The sequence below is a fragment of the Streptopelia decaocto genome (assembly GCF_964273445.1).
Source record: "Streptopelia decaocto genome assembly, chromosome: 1".
NCBI classification, from domain to species: Eukaryota; Metazoa; Chordata; class Aves; order Columbiformes; family Columbidae; genus Streptopelia; species Streptopelia decaocto.
The window spans coordinates 193856805-193875312 of NC_138663.1; the positions used below are offsets into that span (position 1 = coordinate 193856805).

General features: G+C 36.5%; 1 protein-coding gene across 2 annotated transcripts in view; it reads left to right on the forward strand.

Annotated features, from left to right (window-relative positions):
• The window catches only part of RDX (radixin), a 40922-nt gene extending 24587 nt beyond the window's left edge, over positions 1–16335 (forward strand). For both annotated transcript variants that reach the window (XM_082043644.1, XM_082043645.1), the window contains 10 exons: positions 682–956; positions 4759–4842; positions 5306–5452; positions 6890–6986; positions 7616–7779; positions 8435–8565; positions 10689–10849; positions 11820–11912; positions 12746–12988; positions 13970–16335. In XM_082043644.1, coding sequence (XP_081899770.1) covers positions 682–956; positions 4759–4842; positions 5306–5452; positions 6890–6986; positions 7616–7779; positions 8435–8565; positions 10689–10849; positions 11820–11912; positions 12746–12988; positions 13970–14134 — 1560 coding nt within the window. In that variant the 3' untranslated portion in view covers positions 14135–16335. The remainder of the gene's footprint in view (positions 1–681; positions 957–4758; positions 4843–5305; positions 5453–6889; positions 6987–7615; positions 7780–8434; positions 8566–10688; positions 10850–11819; positions 11913–12745; positions 12989–13969) is intronic.
• The last annotated feature ends 2173 nt before the right edge of the window (positions 16336–18508 follow it).

Consider the following 18508-nt stretch of genomic DNA (forward strand, 5'->3'; position numbering starts at 1 on the left):
GTAACTCTGAATGATTTTGCTTTAGTCATAATCAGTCCTGAAAGCTGAACCCAAATGAAATGCAAAATTCTACATAAAAAATGAGTTTTTGTTGAAATTTGAAGTGGACAGGCACTTAAAATGATCCCATCTGATCTCTTCACAGAAGTCACAATTTTAAGGCTTATCCATTTGAGAAAAATAATGTGATTATTGTCTTTATGTTTTTTGCACAGGAACAAAGCACATGAATTTAGTTCAGTAATTCAAAGACTTTTTAAAAATCCAGCTCCACACTTATATTGAAAAATTGCCGTAGTTCTTGCTAAGAAACCTTTTTAAACCATGGTGTGTTACTTTCTGCAATTTTCCTTGGATATAGTGTTTTGGTTTGTTTGGGGTTTTTTAAAAATATATATTACAACTTCTTTTTCCAGATCTTATTGTGATAAATACAAATGTACACAAGTCTACAAATAATTCTTAAATGGCCTTTGAGTAGCTTTTCAAAATTGTCTGAGTTATCCAAGGGAGTGCACTTGATTCAGTGCCATGGGAACCTTTAGTGAGTTCCATAGTGGGCTTGTCAGGAAGCACTGGATTTCAGTTTAGACGAGCTAAAGAGTTCATTACTACTGAGTTAATTATATTTGATATACCATTTAGCGCTCTTTTTATTTTTTCTTTATTCCTCTACCTCAGGTAACACAGCAAGATGTAAGGAAAGAAAACCCTTTGCAGTTTAAGTTCAGGGCCAAGTTTTTTCCAGAGGATGTATCTGAAGAATTAATTCAGGAAATAACTCAGAGACTTTTCTTCCTGCAAGTCAAAGAAGCAATCTTAAATGATGAAATATACTGCCCACCAGAAACTGCAGTTCTTCTGGCTTCTTATGCTGTCCAGTCCAAGTATGGAGATTACAGTAAGGAGATACATAAACTAGGCTACCTAGCCAATGACAGACTTCTCCCTCAGCGGTGAGTGAGACTACTTATACCTTTCCATCATCTGCTGCAAATAAGCTTGATGACAGCACATTTTTAATAATTAAAATATTAAGTGATAATACGTATTTAATAGTAGCTTGCTTAAGAATGCATGTTTTGCTAGTAAAATTTGGAGATAATAATTTAGACTGTAAATAACAAAGAAACGTTACAGCCATGGGTTTCTTGAGGCCTGTTTCCTGTTCCATCCGCAGCTATTTGCACAGATTTGGTAGAACAAATTTCCAGAGTACTCCAAAATAATCTAATGTTCCTGGAGGTTTGCTTCTGCTAAATTTAAATCAAAATAATATAGAAATCATTAGGATTGACTTGATTCTCAATTATTTTCTGCAGTTTTTGATGTTTTTGTACACTTAAATGGTAATAATTTCCTGAAAATAATCATGAACTGTATTGCAAATAAAATATCCTGCAGAAAAATGCTAACCTGGACTGAAAATTTAGAAACTAAATTGTTGCCATTGCTGTTGAGTGTAAACTCCTCTGTATCAGTCACTCATCTAGGTGGCTAGGAAAATTAAACACCAAGATTATAGTTCTGTTTCTTTGCACAACTGAAACCCTGCTCCTGGCATGTTTTGGCAGCAAGTGAAGAACTGCAACACAAGTGTACAATGTCAGACAATTATCTTAATATAGATCAATCCATAGTGATGTATTGTGGACAAATGTGTGCTTACTAAATATGTAGCAATCCATCTTCAAAGAAATGAGAGCCATGGAATAGTTTGAGGTTTCTTTAAAACTCATGTGCTTTTTCTCTTTGGTTTGAAAACTGAAAGTAAAAACTCACTCATTAGTGTAACTAAGCTTGAGAATTTTCTAGCAAGCAAAAAAGCATTTCAAAGGATTGCGGTGAAGTATTGAAATATTTCTCAAAATATTTCAGGTTTGTTAAAATCCTGGCTAAGAGCTTAGTTTTGGCTATCTAGTTCTTCCTTGTGACAGTGAAGTCTATACCTTTTTACAAATCTTTTTACAAATCTTGGTTTTTGCTCAGTTATGATGACAGCTTGTGAACGCTGGAGTGCTTGTGCGTGACACAAATTCACATATTTACGATGCTCCTTTTTCAGCAGACAAGTGTTCGAATGATTTCACAGCATATGCTTTAAACCAGCAGCGTGCCAGTCTGCACTGAGTGAGCACAGAGCTCTTGTGTTGTGTTTTTTGTATTGTGCTTTTCTCTACCATAATTATTCCTGTTATACCTCCTGTCACCAGGAGATTTGCTAAAAAACTAACATGTACATAATAAAAATACTTCCGAACAATATACAGTATAATGTCAAAAGTACTTAGTTGTTTCCCAGACTAGACTAGCTTTGAAAAATTTTACTGAAAAAGGTGAGAAAAGATTTGCAGTTCCTGTTAATTGTAGAGTCTTAATGTTCACCTGTCAAAACTGCTGTGTAGTTGTTGGCTCTAAACTGTGAACTGGGTGGTAACAAGGCATTAAGTCCTGGCAAAGTTCCTCTGTTGCAGTAGTCCTTGCATATCTGTTGGTGGTGTTTCATCAGTAGCAAGTGAAGAGAGAGTGGGGGGGACCATATGATGAGATGGCCATTGCCAAAAACAGGGCCAACTTTGAAAATATAGAAACACAGAACCATTTGAGGTTGGAAGGGGAGCCCTGAAGATCATCTGGTCAGTCCCCCTACTCAAAGTCACTTGGAGAGGTGGTCAATGCCTCATGCTTGTCAGTGTTTACGAGGCATTTGGACAATGCCCTTAATAACATGGTTTAACTTTTGGAGAGCCCTGAAGTAGTCAGGCAGTTGGGCTAGATGATTGTTGTAGGTCACTTCAAATGAAACAGTCTATTCTAGTCTAATTGCAAGAGGTTGCTCAAGCCCTTTTCCAGCTGGGTTTTAATAAGTGCAAGAATGGACACTCTGCATCCTCTCTGGGCAGCCTGTTCTAGTGTTTGATCACTTTTGCAGTAAAGAAATAAAATTAAAAATTGTGTTCAAGTGTATTTCACTTGTGCTTATTGCCTTATGTCTTTCAATTCAAATTCAATTTAAAAAAGAGGAAAGTGCAAAGAATTTCTGTAGAAGTAGCAATTTAACTTAATTTGGAAAGCCTAAGAAAGCACAAGTCACCTTGAGGGGTACTAAACTCTGGCACAGGTTGGCCGGAGAGCTTGTGGAGTCTCCCTACTTAGGGGTATTCAAGAGCTGTCTAGATGTGGTCCTGGACACCTGGCTGCAGGTGGTTCTGCTTGAGCAGGGCTGTGGGTGAGGTGACTTCCAGAGCTCCCTTCCAACATCGACATTCTGCGATTTTGTGAAGAAGAGCTTGGGAGCAGGGCTTTTATTTTCAGATGGGCACTTGTGTGCCATGATCCTAGGATCGTGTATTTTGCAATATCCAGTTTTGTCTTTTTTTTTTAATTGTTAGCTCTAAGTTATACTGCTATTAAAGCTTTTGAACATGTTGTGAATGTTTGCTGGAGGAAGTAGAAGAAATAATAGTGGGAAGCAGCTCACAATGTAATTATCGCAATGTAAATATCAGGCCTGGTTTAATTATGGGACTTCTTTAATAAATTAAAATTGTCCTGTAAGATTTGAAATTATTTTCTATGTAATAGAAACTTGAAATGATTGCCAGGATGCTTCTAGATTATTACAGCCAAAGCAGGCTGTTCAGCAGCAGGCTTCTGTAAATTTTATTCAAGGCTAAAGACGAGAAAACAAAAAAAAAAAAAAAGATCTCCTGTCCTTGCATGTTTCTTGTATCATTTAGCTGTGAACATATCAGCTTTGTGCAGGTGCAAAAACTAAAATTTCTGCGTCAGTTTTCAGGAGGAAAGCCTGTTGTTAAGAGTGCACAGCAAGCACATAAAAATGTCATATGACTCCCACTGGAAAGTGCACTTCACTAGATAGGGGGCAGAGTAGCAAAGCGAGTGACAGGAAAATCCTATAACAGAATAAACATTCATTAGTATCTTCTGCATCACCCAGTCTGTTCTTTATTGTACTTTGCTAAAAATGTAGGGAAAAGTAATAAATCCTTACTTTCCCAAGTAAAGAGAAAGGAAAGGAAACTGTTTTGACTTGTTTAGTATGATTATTTTGCAATCTATTTTTTTTACATTGTTCTTTAAAATATTTCTCTAGGAATGGTTGTAATGCTAGGCACATGGAATAAAAGCATAATAAAGTTATCAAATGCATTTGATTTCTTACTGCAGTACTATATTCAAAGTTCTGTTAGGTCAAAACAGAATTCCACCATTGCAACCAGCTATACATAAACCTCAAATAATTTTCTCAAACTGCTTCACTACTGATTTTGTTTATAAAAAACAAAACAAAACCCCAACTAACTAGTGTGCTAACTTGTCATCCTGTGTTGCTTTTTCCATCAAACAACAGCAGAATGAAAGCTTGAGTGTATCTGTGCATACCTAGAGATTAACGTGCAGCATTGTCATATGAGGATTTTATAGGTGTGCATTCTCATGTGTTCCAAACATTACATTTTATAACTTTACTGGAAGATAAGATATGGTGTGACTTTTATATTACAAAGAGCATAGAATAACATGAAAAAAGAAGTGACTTCATGCTATTTTAAGTGTATTTGTTGAAATACAAAACTTCTGTGTTTGAGTTAACAAGATGAGCAGTGTTACGAAGTCATATTTGTTTATTTGATTAAAGCATATGTTTTACTGTGTAACTGAACTTATTTTTATAACTGTAAGATATTAAATTGGTTGTCAGTGTCATATAATGGCAACAACTTCTATTCACAGTGTGTTAGAACAGCACAAACTGACAAAAGAACAGTGGGAAGAAAGAATACAGAATTGGCATGAAGAGCACAGGGGAATGTTAAGGTACTTATTTTTAAAATGTTCTAAGACCTCTAAGGTTTTTATTATTATGTATTTTGGGAGATGTTATATTTGTTTGGAAACTGCTTTATTTTATTCTCACCAGGGTAGGCAGTTATTAAAAGTTTCCATGAAAGTTTTGCTGAGGATTGAGTTTCCAGTTAGTTTATTAGCTTGCCTGCATGGTTTCTGGTAAGGTTGTTAACTGCCTTTGTCCACAGTTGCCTGCCTTTAAAATATACTTATTCCTTAGCTCATGGGATGAGAAGACAAAGAATGGTGACTGAACTATACTTGGGTATTAGGGTGTCAAGCTCTACAAGTATCTGAATCAACATATACGTCAGTTTCAAAGAAGAGAGAGTTAATTCTTAACTAAATTTTACACTAATTAGTTATTCTGAAGTTCTCTTACAATGTACTTTTGGTTTGTCTACACTATGCCTCTTTTTTTTTCTTTCATCAGGGAAGATTCTATGATGGAATACCTTAAGATAGCACAAGACTTGGAAATGTATGGAGTCAACTATTTTGAAATAAAGAATAAAAAAGGAACTGAATTGTGGCTGGGAGTTGATGCTTTGGGTTTGAATATTTATGAGCATGATGATAAGTAAGTGGCTGATACTCATTTTGCAATTCTGTCCTAGGAGATCCTATCTGAGATTATATGAAAACCACCTTATTGTATGTTCCATCACATGTAGCAAAACAGGCTCTCAAAGACCTGCTAATCCATGTAAAAGATATAAAAAGAGAGAAGAAACATTAACTGACAGAATATTTGAATTCTAATGATTAAATAGGAATGCAAAACAAGGGAAAGGAAGAGCAGTTCTGTGTTAATTTAAATTTACCTTGCTTAATATGGAAGTATGATAGCTAGACCATCTTTTTATGGTTTTTTGGTGTACTTTTCACTCCCTCAAGACTTTTTCTTCAGTCAGGATGATAAGGACACTGAGAATTTGAGCAACATTTAATGAGAAACATTTTGTAAGAGCAGTGAGCAGGATTAGAGCTGTTAGAGCATGAAAAACTTTGGTATCTAAAAGGTTTCAATTTTAGATACCGATGAAAATAGATTTATCTTGTGTCCTGATAGAGATCAAAGATTCTGTCCTACTTTAAGAGGGATAAAGCTGAAACATACATAATTTGAAAAATCTGAAAACTGAAGAACAGGCTTATTCTCATATTTCCAAACACTTGTTAGTAGTATGTGATGTGAAAAGTCCTCTCACAGTGATTTGAAATTAAATGTGGTGTGTCAAACACTAGATAACAGCTGTTAACTGAACTGAAATGTTCTTCAATGTATGTACTCTGTAACAAAATTCTGTAAGCCTTAATTGCCATTAGATGGCAATATAACTCCTGAAAGAAGGAAATATTCAGAAAACGTTCAGATCAGCTTGAACGATCAATCAGTTTTTGGTATTCTTTAACTCCTGTAGTTAGCAATCAAATACTGCAACATGTTCTAATGCTTGTTATTAAGATAGTACAAATGGAAAAAAACTTTCTGTACTCATGGAGAAAAATATTTACGGTTATGCAGTTGGTGCATAACGTGATGATTTCTGAAGTTTCTTTTACTCAAGATAGAAGGGAAATGAACTTTGGCGATGTAAGAACACAGATCTTACATCTGAGTTAAACTGAAGTACAGCATTGCTGAAGGCTAATTTAATTTCTGTCTCTGAAATGTCAGCTTTTTGTCAGCTTTAAATAATTATTCTTTTCCCCGAAAATAAGATTATCGATAGCTTATAAAGAATCAGTACATGATTGTGATATGTAATTATGTAATTGTGATATGTAATTATAGTAGAATAAGTCATAAACTGAAATTTCTGGATTCCTTCTGTTATGGTGCCATTTAATTTGATGGAATAATGTATTAAAAATTGTGTACCAAAATATGCCTCAACTGTTGTTACATTTCATAAACGTAACTGTGTTACACCTAGTGAAAATGATGTGGAGACTTAGTGGGCATAAACCGTACATACTTGCTGCTTCTAATGACAACTTTTTATCTTTGAAGGCTGACACCCAAGATTGGTTTTCCTTGGAGTGAAATAAGAAACATCTCTTTTAACGACAAAAAATTTGTCATAAAGCCAATTGACAAGAAGGCCCCTGTAAGTAGTGTGTAGAATAATTTGCCTTTGCACATGGAGAGATTTAAGCGTGCAGGGACTTGCTCTGGCATGATGGCATGAGTAAATATTTTCTGACATTTATTATTCTTATTGGTAGAATAGTTGATCATTAAAAGGGAATGTTGAAGTACGGTATATTTGTTTTCCTTCTTTTCAGTCTGGTTGTTACTTCTAAGGTGTAGGGTTTTTTTTAATTTAAGTCAACTAATATTTTGTGATGTGTTGAAAAGCCACAGTGTAAGAGGCTAAATTCTCTGCCATCCCTCCGCTCTGTTCTTTTTTCTTTATTACAGAAACAAATGTAGTGAGATTTTCTAAGTCAAAACTCTTCAGAAATAGAGTATAGTCTCACTCTTTTAGAAGTTCAAATAAATATTTTTGTGTAAATTAGCTAAACTGTAAATGGAGGAATCCGGTGTAATTTTGGATTATCTTGCAAGTTCATGACAGTAACTAGATTTATAGATTATGGTGTTGGATTGCTCAGAGGATGAAGGTGAAAATACTTGTAAGTTTAAATTTAACGAATGCAAGCACGCAGTAATGCTTTGAGTCTTGTCACAATTGTATTTTTAGATTAATGGATATGCTGCAATTATTTTTGCTAGGATTTTGTTTTTTATGCACCCCGCCTGAGAATTAACAAGCGAATTTTGGCATTGTGTATGGGAAATCATGAATTGTACATGAGGAGGAGGAAACCTGATACAATTGAAGTGCAACAGATGAAGGCCCAGGCTAGAGAGGAGAAACATCAGAAACAATTGGAAAGGTAATTAACAAACTTCTATGAAACAGAAAAAAATTCTTTTACCCTTTTAAGAAAACTGAGTCCTAGAATATCAGACATCTTAGGCTTCTAGAAAAGGGAGCTGCTTTTCTTGCTGTAGTATGTAAGCAGGCTTGTGGATTGTCGTGGCTCACCTGACTTAATAGAAAGCTGTATCTTTTTTGAGCTTTCAGCATAGTAATAATAGCAGTACCATTGCTCCTATTATATTTTTGTGAAATAGTCTTAACTCTCTGTTGCTTGATTCTTAGGGACTTTTATACTCTACAGGTGAAGCTTTAAGCAAGTTCAGTGAAAAATGTCATGACTTACCCTTTGTATATTTAAAAAATACTGTTTATTTTAGAAATACTGTTGCCGTTTCTAGCCCAGATGAAACATCAGCCATGTATAAATGCTGGTATAATTGTGGATTTACCTGGTTGAACCATAACCAAGGCTGTGAATAATTGTTGTTATAACTTGTTTTTCTGTACAGTATTTTGACATAGAAACTTGGTTCTTCTTGTAAATTGAATTTGAAATATTTAAAATTACATGTTTCTCTGCTGAGTAAACTGAAAAATAGGCTACTGGAATCCTTAGAGTAGCATTTAATCTGTTTGAGGTTTTAAAAAAACCCTATTATTATTTTCAGGGCACAATTAGAAAATGAGAAGAAGAAAAGGGAAATAGCAGAAAAGGAAAAGGAAAGAATAGAGCGTGAAAAGGAAGAATTAATGGAACGCTTAAGACAAATTGAGGAACAAACAATGAAAGCTCAGAAAGGTGAGCGCTTACTGGTCCTGGATTTCTTATATCTGATGGCGTGTAGTTCAGTTCCACAATTCTCTTTGTGTTTGTGTGTGGTTTGGGTTTTTTTGTTGTTTGGGGTTTTAAAATTATTTTCTTAACAACAATAATTTTGGGGTGTTTTATTGAACTTAAAGGTATATTATTTATCAATGTTAAAAGATGGGGTGTGTGTGTATGTGCACATGTCTATACTTGCAATATAAACCCAATTTCTAATATAGCAAAAGTTTCCATTTTCTTTAATAAAAGGGAAATTAATGTTTACACAGTTGAACTAAGAATTATGAAATGCTTAAAGTGCTGAAAATCTGGAGCTGGAGCGAGCAGGGAGCTTAGAGAGGAAGATTGAAAGTACTTCTCTAGGATTTTGTTGAATTCAGCTTTTCATTTGGAAATTCATTGTTCTTTCATTTTCCTATTCCCTTTTAAGTTCTGAGAATTTTAAAATTAAAATCTTGTCAGATTTTAGTGAATAAATGTCATTTCACTAATTGATGTTCTTTGTGTTGAACCATCCTGTAGAGCCCCTGACTCTCAGTCCTTGCCTCCATGTTCTTTTTTTTTTTTGCTTCAGGTTTGGTTTGCATTCATAAAAGTTCTGCTTGTCTCTTTTGTTCATAACTGTCAGCTTCAGATGTGATAGAGAGAATCACTGACTAAATCTGTGAAAATAAATTGCATGTGTCTGGCACTATTCTCTAGCCCTACCCCCCGTATTTTTCAGTCTTTCAATGCAGAACAGGTTGGACCCATTCAGACAGGTGGCACGTGATCTATGCCTTGGGTTTGTTTAAGGGAGAGCTATTTAGCCCAAGACAAAACAGCATCATCATGATTCTAGAGGTTTAATAAAGTACATTTTCTTGTCACTTTTGTAAGCAATATAGTCTAGTTTCTAATACAATACATAACCTTCATGTGTTGCTGGTCTTTTTAGCCTTCTATTCACATATGGAAAAGTGTTTGTATCAGTAGTGTCTGTGTTCTGTAGTTGACTTGGTAGTTAAGTGTTCTCCATCTTCAAGGGAAGATGTTGTTTGAGTAGCGTGTTTAAATATTTATACATTTTATTTCATTTTCTAAGTACTGCATTTGTACTACTCCACATACTGTTCATTTCGTTTTATAACTGAAGTAGTAGACCTGGGAAACCAACTGAAGAATATTGATTACATGAGACCTACTTAAAACTTCAAGTGCAAAGATTAAGTGTGTGTCAGCATACCTGGGGAGATGCTTTTTTTGTTTTGGTATTAAAGCATATGGTAAAGGGAAAATGGATTGTTCCATAGCTGAGCAATTGTTTAGGTTTCCTGGTGAAGGAATCTATGGCAGCTATGCCTAGACAAAAACAGTGGAAAATTAATCATCAGAAGCAGCAAGGAGCTTCAGAAATACTTTTTAAATAGTTGCTCGATTTTGTACTTCAGAGGAGTGTGCAAATCTTACCTCGTAGTACTAATAGATTATTATTTCTTCCTATTTCACTCATATCAGAGTTTTGCCCTTTAGATTGCAATGTTTTACCGACCATGCAGCTAGACAGCTATTATCCCTCCCTTAATTTAAAGTTTTCATTTTTTGTACCTTTTTGGCCCTGTTCTAAGGGTAATTTTTCTGGCCCTTCCAGTGGGATGTGGGTCACTTTGGTGGAGGCACATGCCTAAATTGTCTGTTGCAGTGACGGAATCTTTGTTAGGGAGTCGTTGTCAGGCATCTCAACAGGGTAAAAGACTTTGGCTCTTTTTTACTGTAAGAGAATATGATTTAATTTATATAAAATCTCAGTAGTAAAAGTGAGGGTGTATGTGCATGTATTTGGGTTGTTTAGTTTTATCAGTGAAGTGATAATTTTCTGAAATGCTGGGCTGTCAGAACAGTCAGATGAGATTAAATACTTCCAAAGTATGGCTTAAAGTGGGTGTTGGGAAAAACAAACTAGCTTCGGGTTAACACTCAACAGCTCTCTGTGGCTTGAGGCGGCCCTGTAAATCTTTGTCAGCTTTCTAGGTTACTTTATTTTGAGCAAGTTACTGTGTTACAGATGAGGAAGAGTTAGGTAGTGATATCTGGTCTGCAAACTTTTCTTTTGGCAGAGCTAGAGGAACAGACTAGAAGAGCTCTAGAACTGGATCAGGAACGAAAACGTGCTAAAGAGGAAGCAGAGCGCCTGGAAAAAGAGCGTCGAGCAGCTGAAGAAGCTAAAGCTGCTCTAGCCAAGCAGGCAGCTGATCAAATGAAGAACCAGGAGCAGCTAGTAAGAAGCTTAACCCTATTTTGAAACATATTGAAAAAATAGTTGAAAATTTAGCCTTTATTCTTGGTCATTTTGTCAAATGGACAAGTATGTTGGAACACAGATAAAAGTATGGGAAATACCATTACAAATTGTTGTGGGAACATTAAATGTTGTTAGAAAGCTACATTAGATTTACTACAACTTGCAAAAAAAAAAAAAATACTCTGGGGCTGTAGGATATTAAATGATGAAGTAGACATTTCAGACTGACAACACCTGCAACCTTCTGATAAAGTCAGGCTTATCCAGCTGAGAACAAGAATACCTTCCTTCTGCAGTCCACTGGGAAGCCTGTTCTCTGAAGCAGGTTTGTTCTGAAGCTTGGTGGTGGTGGTGGTGAGCTGGTGACACTGTGGGGTTGTTTTTGTTTGGGGTTTTTTGTTGTGTTTTCCCCCCCCACACTACCCTCATTTCTATCATTTACATTATCTTCTCATGTTATGTGCTTGACTACTTCTAATTCAAGATTTGCACATAATAACTGAGAAAGGCACAAAAATAGTAGAAGGAATGATTTCTGAACTATAAAGCAGCTTTTGATCTTCTGTAAACTTAGCACACAATTCTGATGGCAAGATTTATCTTAACAGCACTGAGATTATGATCCAGAATCATAATCTTACTGGTGAAACCATTAAAGTAGTATTAAACTGAAACAGCCCCAAATGCTAATTTGTAACTACAGCTTGCTCTTTCCCAGCAAGCTTTGGAAATGCGGAAGAGAAATATTGTTTTTCTGGACTTATTTCCATCAGGCAAGAGTACTGATTTATTCCCTCAGTCATCTATGCTTAAAATTTCTATATTTAGCAGAGAAGTCATGGATGAACTCTTCTCAAGTCAGATCACAGCAAAGGCTCTGCTTTCTTCCACTGCACAGCCAAAATGATACCAAATTAAAGCTTCTGCTTCATTTTGTTTGTTTCAGGCAGCAGAACTTGCTGAATTCACTGCCAAGATTGCACTTCTAGAGGAGGCCAAGAAAAAGAAAGAAGAGGAAGCCTCAGAATGGCAGCACAAAGTAATGAGCTCATGCTGTGTGAAGTCTGAACTTCAAAGAAACCAAGGGAGATGAGTGCGGAAATCCCACTGGAAATCCATGGGATCGAATCTCTCTCCTTAGGCTTCAGGAAAGCCTCTCTTAAAGTTTTTTGTTCTCCAGCCTCCTGAAGCCAGCCTATACTTCTATTTAACTCATTTCTTAATATTAAATAGTCATGAAGGGGGGGAAGTTCTCATCACAAAGGTATAGTAAAAGATTTGAAACGGCTTCCTTACGGATGGTGGTAAAATAGATTGGAACTTCGTGTTGGATAAGAAAACACCTCAGGAGGGAGATATATAAAATTATGAGTGGTGGTGAAAAGATGAACCAGAACAATAATGAAGGCACATCAAATGCAACTGGACAGTAGTTTAAAGCTAAATAGTATTTCATTACAAAATCCTCAATTAGGTATGGGATGTGAATATTAATTGTGTGTATGGGTTCAAAAAGTAATTCAACAAATTATTTTAAGTTCTGGTTGAATACAAAACTGGAAGACATCACCTTTAATTTAGGAAGTACCTGAGCCTCAAATTTCAGGTGGCTTAGGAAAGTTGGAAAGCAATTAGTATCTGTTCTCTCATTCTTGTCTGCTGCTGAAAATAGCCAGGCTCCGGTACAGCTGCTTTAGAGTCATCTTTTTTACTCTTTTTTTCCTATTTGATAGTTTTCAGTGCATAAGCTAGTCATGTCATTTATAAAGGATAGCTTCCACATGTCTGAAAACACTTCAAATATTTTTTTAAATTTTTCTCACTATTCATAAATAATTTTAAAAGATGCTAAGTAGTGTTTACTATATTTAGGCTTTTGCAGCCCAAGAGGACTTGGAAAAGACCAAAGAAGAACTGAAATCTGTGATGTCTGCTCCTCCTCCACCTCCTCCCCCACCAGTTATTCCTCCAACAGAGAATGAACACGATGAACATGATGAGAACAATGCTGAAGCCAGTGCGGAACTGTCTTCTGATGGTGTCATGAATCACAGGAGTGAAGAAGAGCGGGTAACAGAAACACAGAAAAATGAACGTGTTAAGAAACAGCTCCAGGTAATGAAGGTTCTTAGCTGTATCAACATAAGTCAGGCTTTGGGTTTTCATTCTTTATTTGTCAAAAATCTAATTGAAATTATGGTGTGCGAAGGAAACAGCCTTTTTGTCATTTACTAGGTTTATTACTAATTTACCGACCAATATCGTTCGTAGTGTTTCAGAAGTAGAATAGATAGATTGGATGTAAGATTGTGCTATATAGCTTGAAAGTATTGGTATGTTGTCGCATTGGCCAGTAAACATTTATAATAACATTCAGTGTCCTGGGCATTATGTAATTAAAATGTAATGCTTTCCTTTCTCAATAGTGAAATTCATTAAGTGGTATGAACGGATGCTTGCTTGATAGTATTTGTGTTTATTTGCAGTCATTTACAGACGTTGTAAATGCAAAAACTGAATTATGCCCATTTTGGTTTAATCTTACTTCCCTGAAATGGAGCATTTCCTCCTAGACTGCTTTTACCCCTCAAAGTATAATAACCTATGTCACTGGTAACCCTTTGGTTGTTATGAAATGCCTCCTTGGGGAGGAAATAAAAGAAATGGAAGCTGCTTCTTATTCTGGCAGCATTATCTTAGTAGCATGTATGTGCAATATCCTTTCTTCTTGGCCAATCGCTGGGCAGGATCAGGGAGATAAACAAGAGCTGTATTCAGTCAAGCAGAAATGGAAAGATAAGGTCATTCTGCTTTATCCTGCTGGTCCCTTTTTTCTTGGATGTTACAGTACGAGGGCTTTTTTTTTTAAGTTTGCCCATACTTATGTAAGGGAAGAATCCTGTGCTCTCCTGCTCTTTCCCTCTGCAGTCTTTCTGATAGACCTCACTACTTGAGTTACTGAGCAGCACAACCAGCATTTCCTGGTTGGCGTTCAAGATAAATCCTTATCCAAGTCGCAGAATAGTTGTTACTAGAAATTCCAGGATCATTAAAAGATTAGTCACAGCACTTAAATACAAATATTTTATTCAACAGGCTTTAAGTTCTGAGTTGGCTCAAGCCAGAGATGAAACCAAGAAAACACAAAATGATGTCCTTCATGCTGAGAATGTTAAAGCAGGCCGTGATAAGTACAAGACTCTTCGACAAATCCGACAAGGCAATACAAAGCAGCGTATTGATGAGTTTGAAGCAATGTGAGAGCTGTTATTTTTGCATGTATGTTCCTCGTAAAGCTGAACCACCAACAGAGAAAAAAGCAGGCCTTTGCAGATTTGATGGATTGCACCCCACTTTGCCAAAGCACTTAATACCAGTTTGACTACAGTGGCTACAAGACAAATTTAGGGGAATCTAAACAACAGTAAGGCAGTCTGCCAGCTTTTTGTGGGGGGGAGGGTATGGAGAATTATAGCATTTTTTTTCCCCATCATGTTTTCAGTTTTGTTGTTTCATATTGTTTTTTCTTTGGAAACTGATGTGAAATATATAATGACTGACAAGTGTATGTATTGCTGAAACATTAAGAAATAGAAAGAAGGGAACTGAACCTAAACTGGATGGGTTCTATTTCAGTATCGAGTTTGAAGCTACGTTTTTCAATGTAGCTACATCATTAAGAGTTTGAAATTGCTGACTTCCAGTTTCATTTTTTTTTCCTCCCAAGTTGAAATTCTTTGGTGTTTCATGTCCTGTCATCATTGATGGTTTTCTTTGCCTACCTGTTCACAAAGGTCTGGATGGCAGGTGGTAGTTCCAGGAAGTATTTTTAAATGGAACGCTACCTGTGGGCAGCATGTGGCTGCTGGCAGGCTTCAATAAGTATTGCTTTTCCTGGGTCATTCTTTTAGATGTGCAAAATGTTCTAATGCAGCAAAGGAAAAAAAAAAATACAAAGCTTCATGTGCTATTTGCTTGTAATTATTTTATTTGCAGTAGGGAGATCTGGACCTTTCTGGCAAGGGAGCATATGAAAACATCAGTCCCAGGGAGGGGACAGTATCCTACCTCACTACTATATACATGATGACTGGTCCTTCAAACACCATGAAGAAAGCTGTTTAAATTGACTGTCACTCCACAGCGATTACCACAGAATGCTAGGAGCCCTTACTCCTAGGGTTTTGTTTTACTTTAAGATAGATTTATAGTGCTAAATACTGTCTACTGTCTGAGTTTAAATTGTAAAATCATCTTCTGTGTTTTAAAGCTGTACCTGTCACTGGTATACCATCTCCTGGGAGGGGTGTAGAGTGTGCATGTGAGTTAGTTTGGGTTTGGGTTTCCAAATACAAAATGAAAGTTCCGAGAATTGGAGTATAAGTGTTTGTAGCTTCAGTTTTCAGTGAAGCCAGTATTGTAATTGTCTTATCTGATGTCAGATCATTGTTATTATGTCCTTTCTGTCTGAAAAAGGAGACCTGCATTTTTGAGAAATTCGCTTAGAAATTGAACTTAACTGTGAAGTTATTCCTTCTGTTCTAGTACCTTAGTAAATATCTACAGTGGAAGAACCCTGCTTTCTCTGAGGATGGTTCAGCTCTTTTCTGTTTGATATTATGCACTCATAAATTTACACTTACCTATTAAAATTTGCCATTTTATTAAACATTTTTTTCATGCACAATAAGTTGAAATTTCTTATGAACAGTCCAACTAAGGCTTTTTTTCCCCCCCCCTTTTTTTTTGCGGAGTTAAAGGTTGGCTATGTGGGGTGACATCGTGAAAATTAAAGATACATTAATATATTTTTGGTTTGCGGAGCTAAACATATCTGGTTGACCTTGAAGGCTGATGTGCAGATGGTGTGCACATGTTTCAGAACGCTGCTTGGTGGAAGTTGGTGTTTCTACTTGCAGTGTGTTGTAAGAACAGTTTTTGTGTCAGGCTTCATACACTGAAACTTAAGTGAATTTCGGAAGTATTCGAACCGTTTGCCATAGCAGGTGAAATGCCGTGCTTCCAGCCAGTTGTCATTTTTCCCTGCAAAGTGTGCGCTAACACTGATACATCAGTTTCAGTGTTGGGAAAAATACCGGTAAAGTTTGCTGTTCATAAATCTACAGTATGTAGAGTAGGGCTAAATGGATTAGATCCATTTAGAAAGCTGTGTGATGATTATTTTTTTTTTTTTTTTTAATCTAAACAACCAGGAACAACCATTTGTAATACGGATTTTCACAATGAACAAAGTGGTAATAGCTGCTGTGACCAGCAGTTGGGAACACTTACTGGTCCGGAAATACTAAGAATACATTTAATGATTAGTTGGTGAAGTAATTTTCCACATGCTTTTTCCTTTAGCATCATGTTTTGTGTTGTACAATTAAGCTACAATTACATCTACTATTTTGGATAACATTCATTGGTTAACAATAAAGAGATACAGTTAATTTCTCTGAGGTCCACTGTTGTTATTTAACACACTTTTTCTGACTGCTTTGCTAAATGCCCTGTAATAGCATTTTTCCAGAGCAGTGTGCAAATTTTGATCATCTTTTGTTTCACACTCTGGTCAAAATGAAATTTTTAAAAAAGAGTATTTTCAAATTGTATGCGTAGAGAATAGTGCTCTGCTTGAGAACTTACCACACACAGTTGGGAGGAAGCACTGGTGATTGTCAATTCAAAACGGGATGTGAATCATCAGAGCAAATTGGCTTTCTGGAGAACAGAGGGTAATTTGGCCACATAAGAGCTCTATGGGTAATGTAAGAACTTTCAATCACTGCCTACACATCTTAGCCCCAGGTTAAGTGAAATTTAGTTTAATAGATCAATGTCTTAAGCACTGAGAAACCTTGATGTGTTTTTTTGCTACTGCATGTTATAGTGGACAGTGCTGTCAGACATATGCATGGCCGTAAGCTTTAGGTAACGGCTTTTTCAACTGTCTAATACATGTGGAGAGAGCAGGAACAGTTCCATCTAAATAGGTGCACAGATTAATCTGCTAAGCAGCTCTCACATAAATTAGGTCTCTTCATTCTGTCTTGTATTAATGTTTGTTTGGCCTTGCAGTCAATACAAGCACTTGACCCTTTTTGTCGCTCTGGCAGAACCACTGTGATGAATTAAAATGTGTACTCGATACTTTTAACTGTGCATATTTCTAGTTCTATACATCTCTCCTTTTGGAGCCCCTCCTGCTGAAGCATTAGATTTTAGGTTTCTCATTTGTTAGAAAACTTCTGCATAGGTATGTAAAATCAGAATATTGTGCTTGAAGGGGGAGGTAAGTGCTCTGAAAGTTCTGTGGTTTTGTTTTTGTTGTTGTTTTGTTTTTAAATACATTCTTGAGGTGGAGAGAAAGGTACAAAATAGTGCCACTGTTGGCAGGCCAGACTAACACAATCACCCAGAATGCCTTGATGGCAAAGAAGACATTCTATCTTCTTGAAGCAGTCCGCTCTGCACATCAAAATGTACGTTTTCTGGTGGTTGTACTTTTTGAGTATGTTTCTCATATACTCTGTTTATTTTATCCAAAATGGAACAAAATTCACATCTGTCTTTTTAACCCAGTTTGGAAAGCATTGTTATGCTTTTGCCTCTTTCTTAAAACGTCTCTAGGGCTGTTCAAGTAAACTCCTGAAGTGCCTCCAAGGAAAAAGGAGATTCATTCTGAATTAGGTATTTTTAAGCTTCTGAGGAGAAAGTACCTCCAGTATGTTTTTGTATCTTTTTTTTTCAAAGAAAATACAGAGTTTAAAACGATTACTTAAACCTTTTGCTTTTGAAAAGCAGCTCTCCTGCAAGTGTTTTTCATGTCTGTTCACATGTGGATGATGTCTTGTTCTTCCCAAGACACCAGATTAGTTTCAAGAACTGAGGGTTTTAACAAAAAAGATAAATCCCAGCAGGATGAGGTGGTTGATGCTAGTGTTGGTAATGATGCATTCTGGGTAAAAAAATATCAACAGAAGAAAATGGAAAACTTCCTTACAAAAGAGCATAGTTCACTTATTAATAGCTGTTGTCTCATGCACATGACATAATGTGTCTTGGCTGGCTGATCAGGTTTTCCTGGAACATGTGATGATCAGCACGCGAACTGTGGTAATTTCTTTGACCCCCTCAGCGCATATTCTGTTGTTTGTGCGTGGAGATGGAGAGTCACCTGCCCCCCGGCCGAAATGCCGTGCTGGCCAGTTGGCTGGGTGGGTGGCCAGGAGATGCCACCATGGCCACCTGCCAAGCGCAGGATGGTGATGGCCTCAGAGCAATGGTAGAGGACTATAAGGGGGTAGAAACACAAAACCTTGTGGTGAGCTGGAATCCTTAACAGGCCCATTTATTCACTTGTGTTGGACTCCTTTTCAGTGTACTACCGCAGCATCCATAAATTCACATTGTGCGAACAATAATTTGTTTAGCAAATTCAACACCTAATTTGTTGGAGGGAGTTGCACTTTTCATTTCACATTTCACATTTCACTGCACAGGCCAGTTACCTGATCTTGTTTTGATTTGTGGAGTCTATCACTTGTGTTTACTACACAGATTCTGAGTTGATAAATTGCTCCTTTGGAATACAGTTAGATAAACTTTTTGGTTTGCTTTTTTTCACAAGAA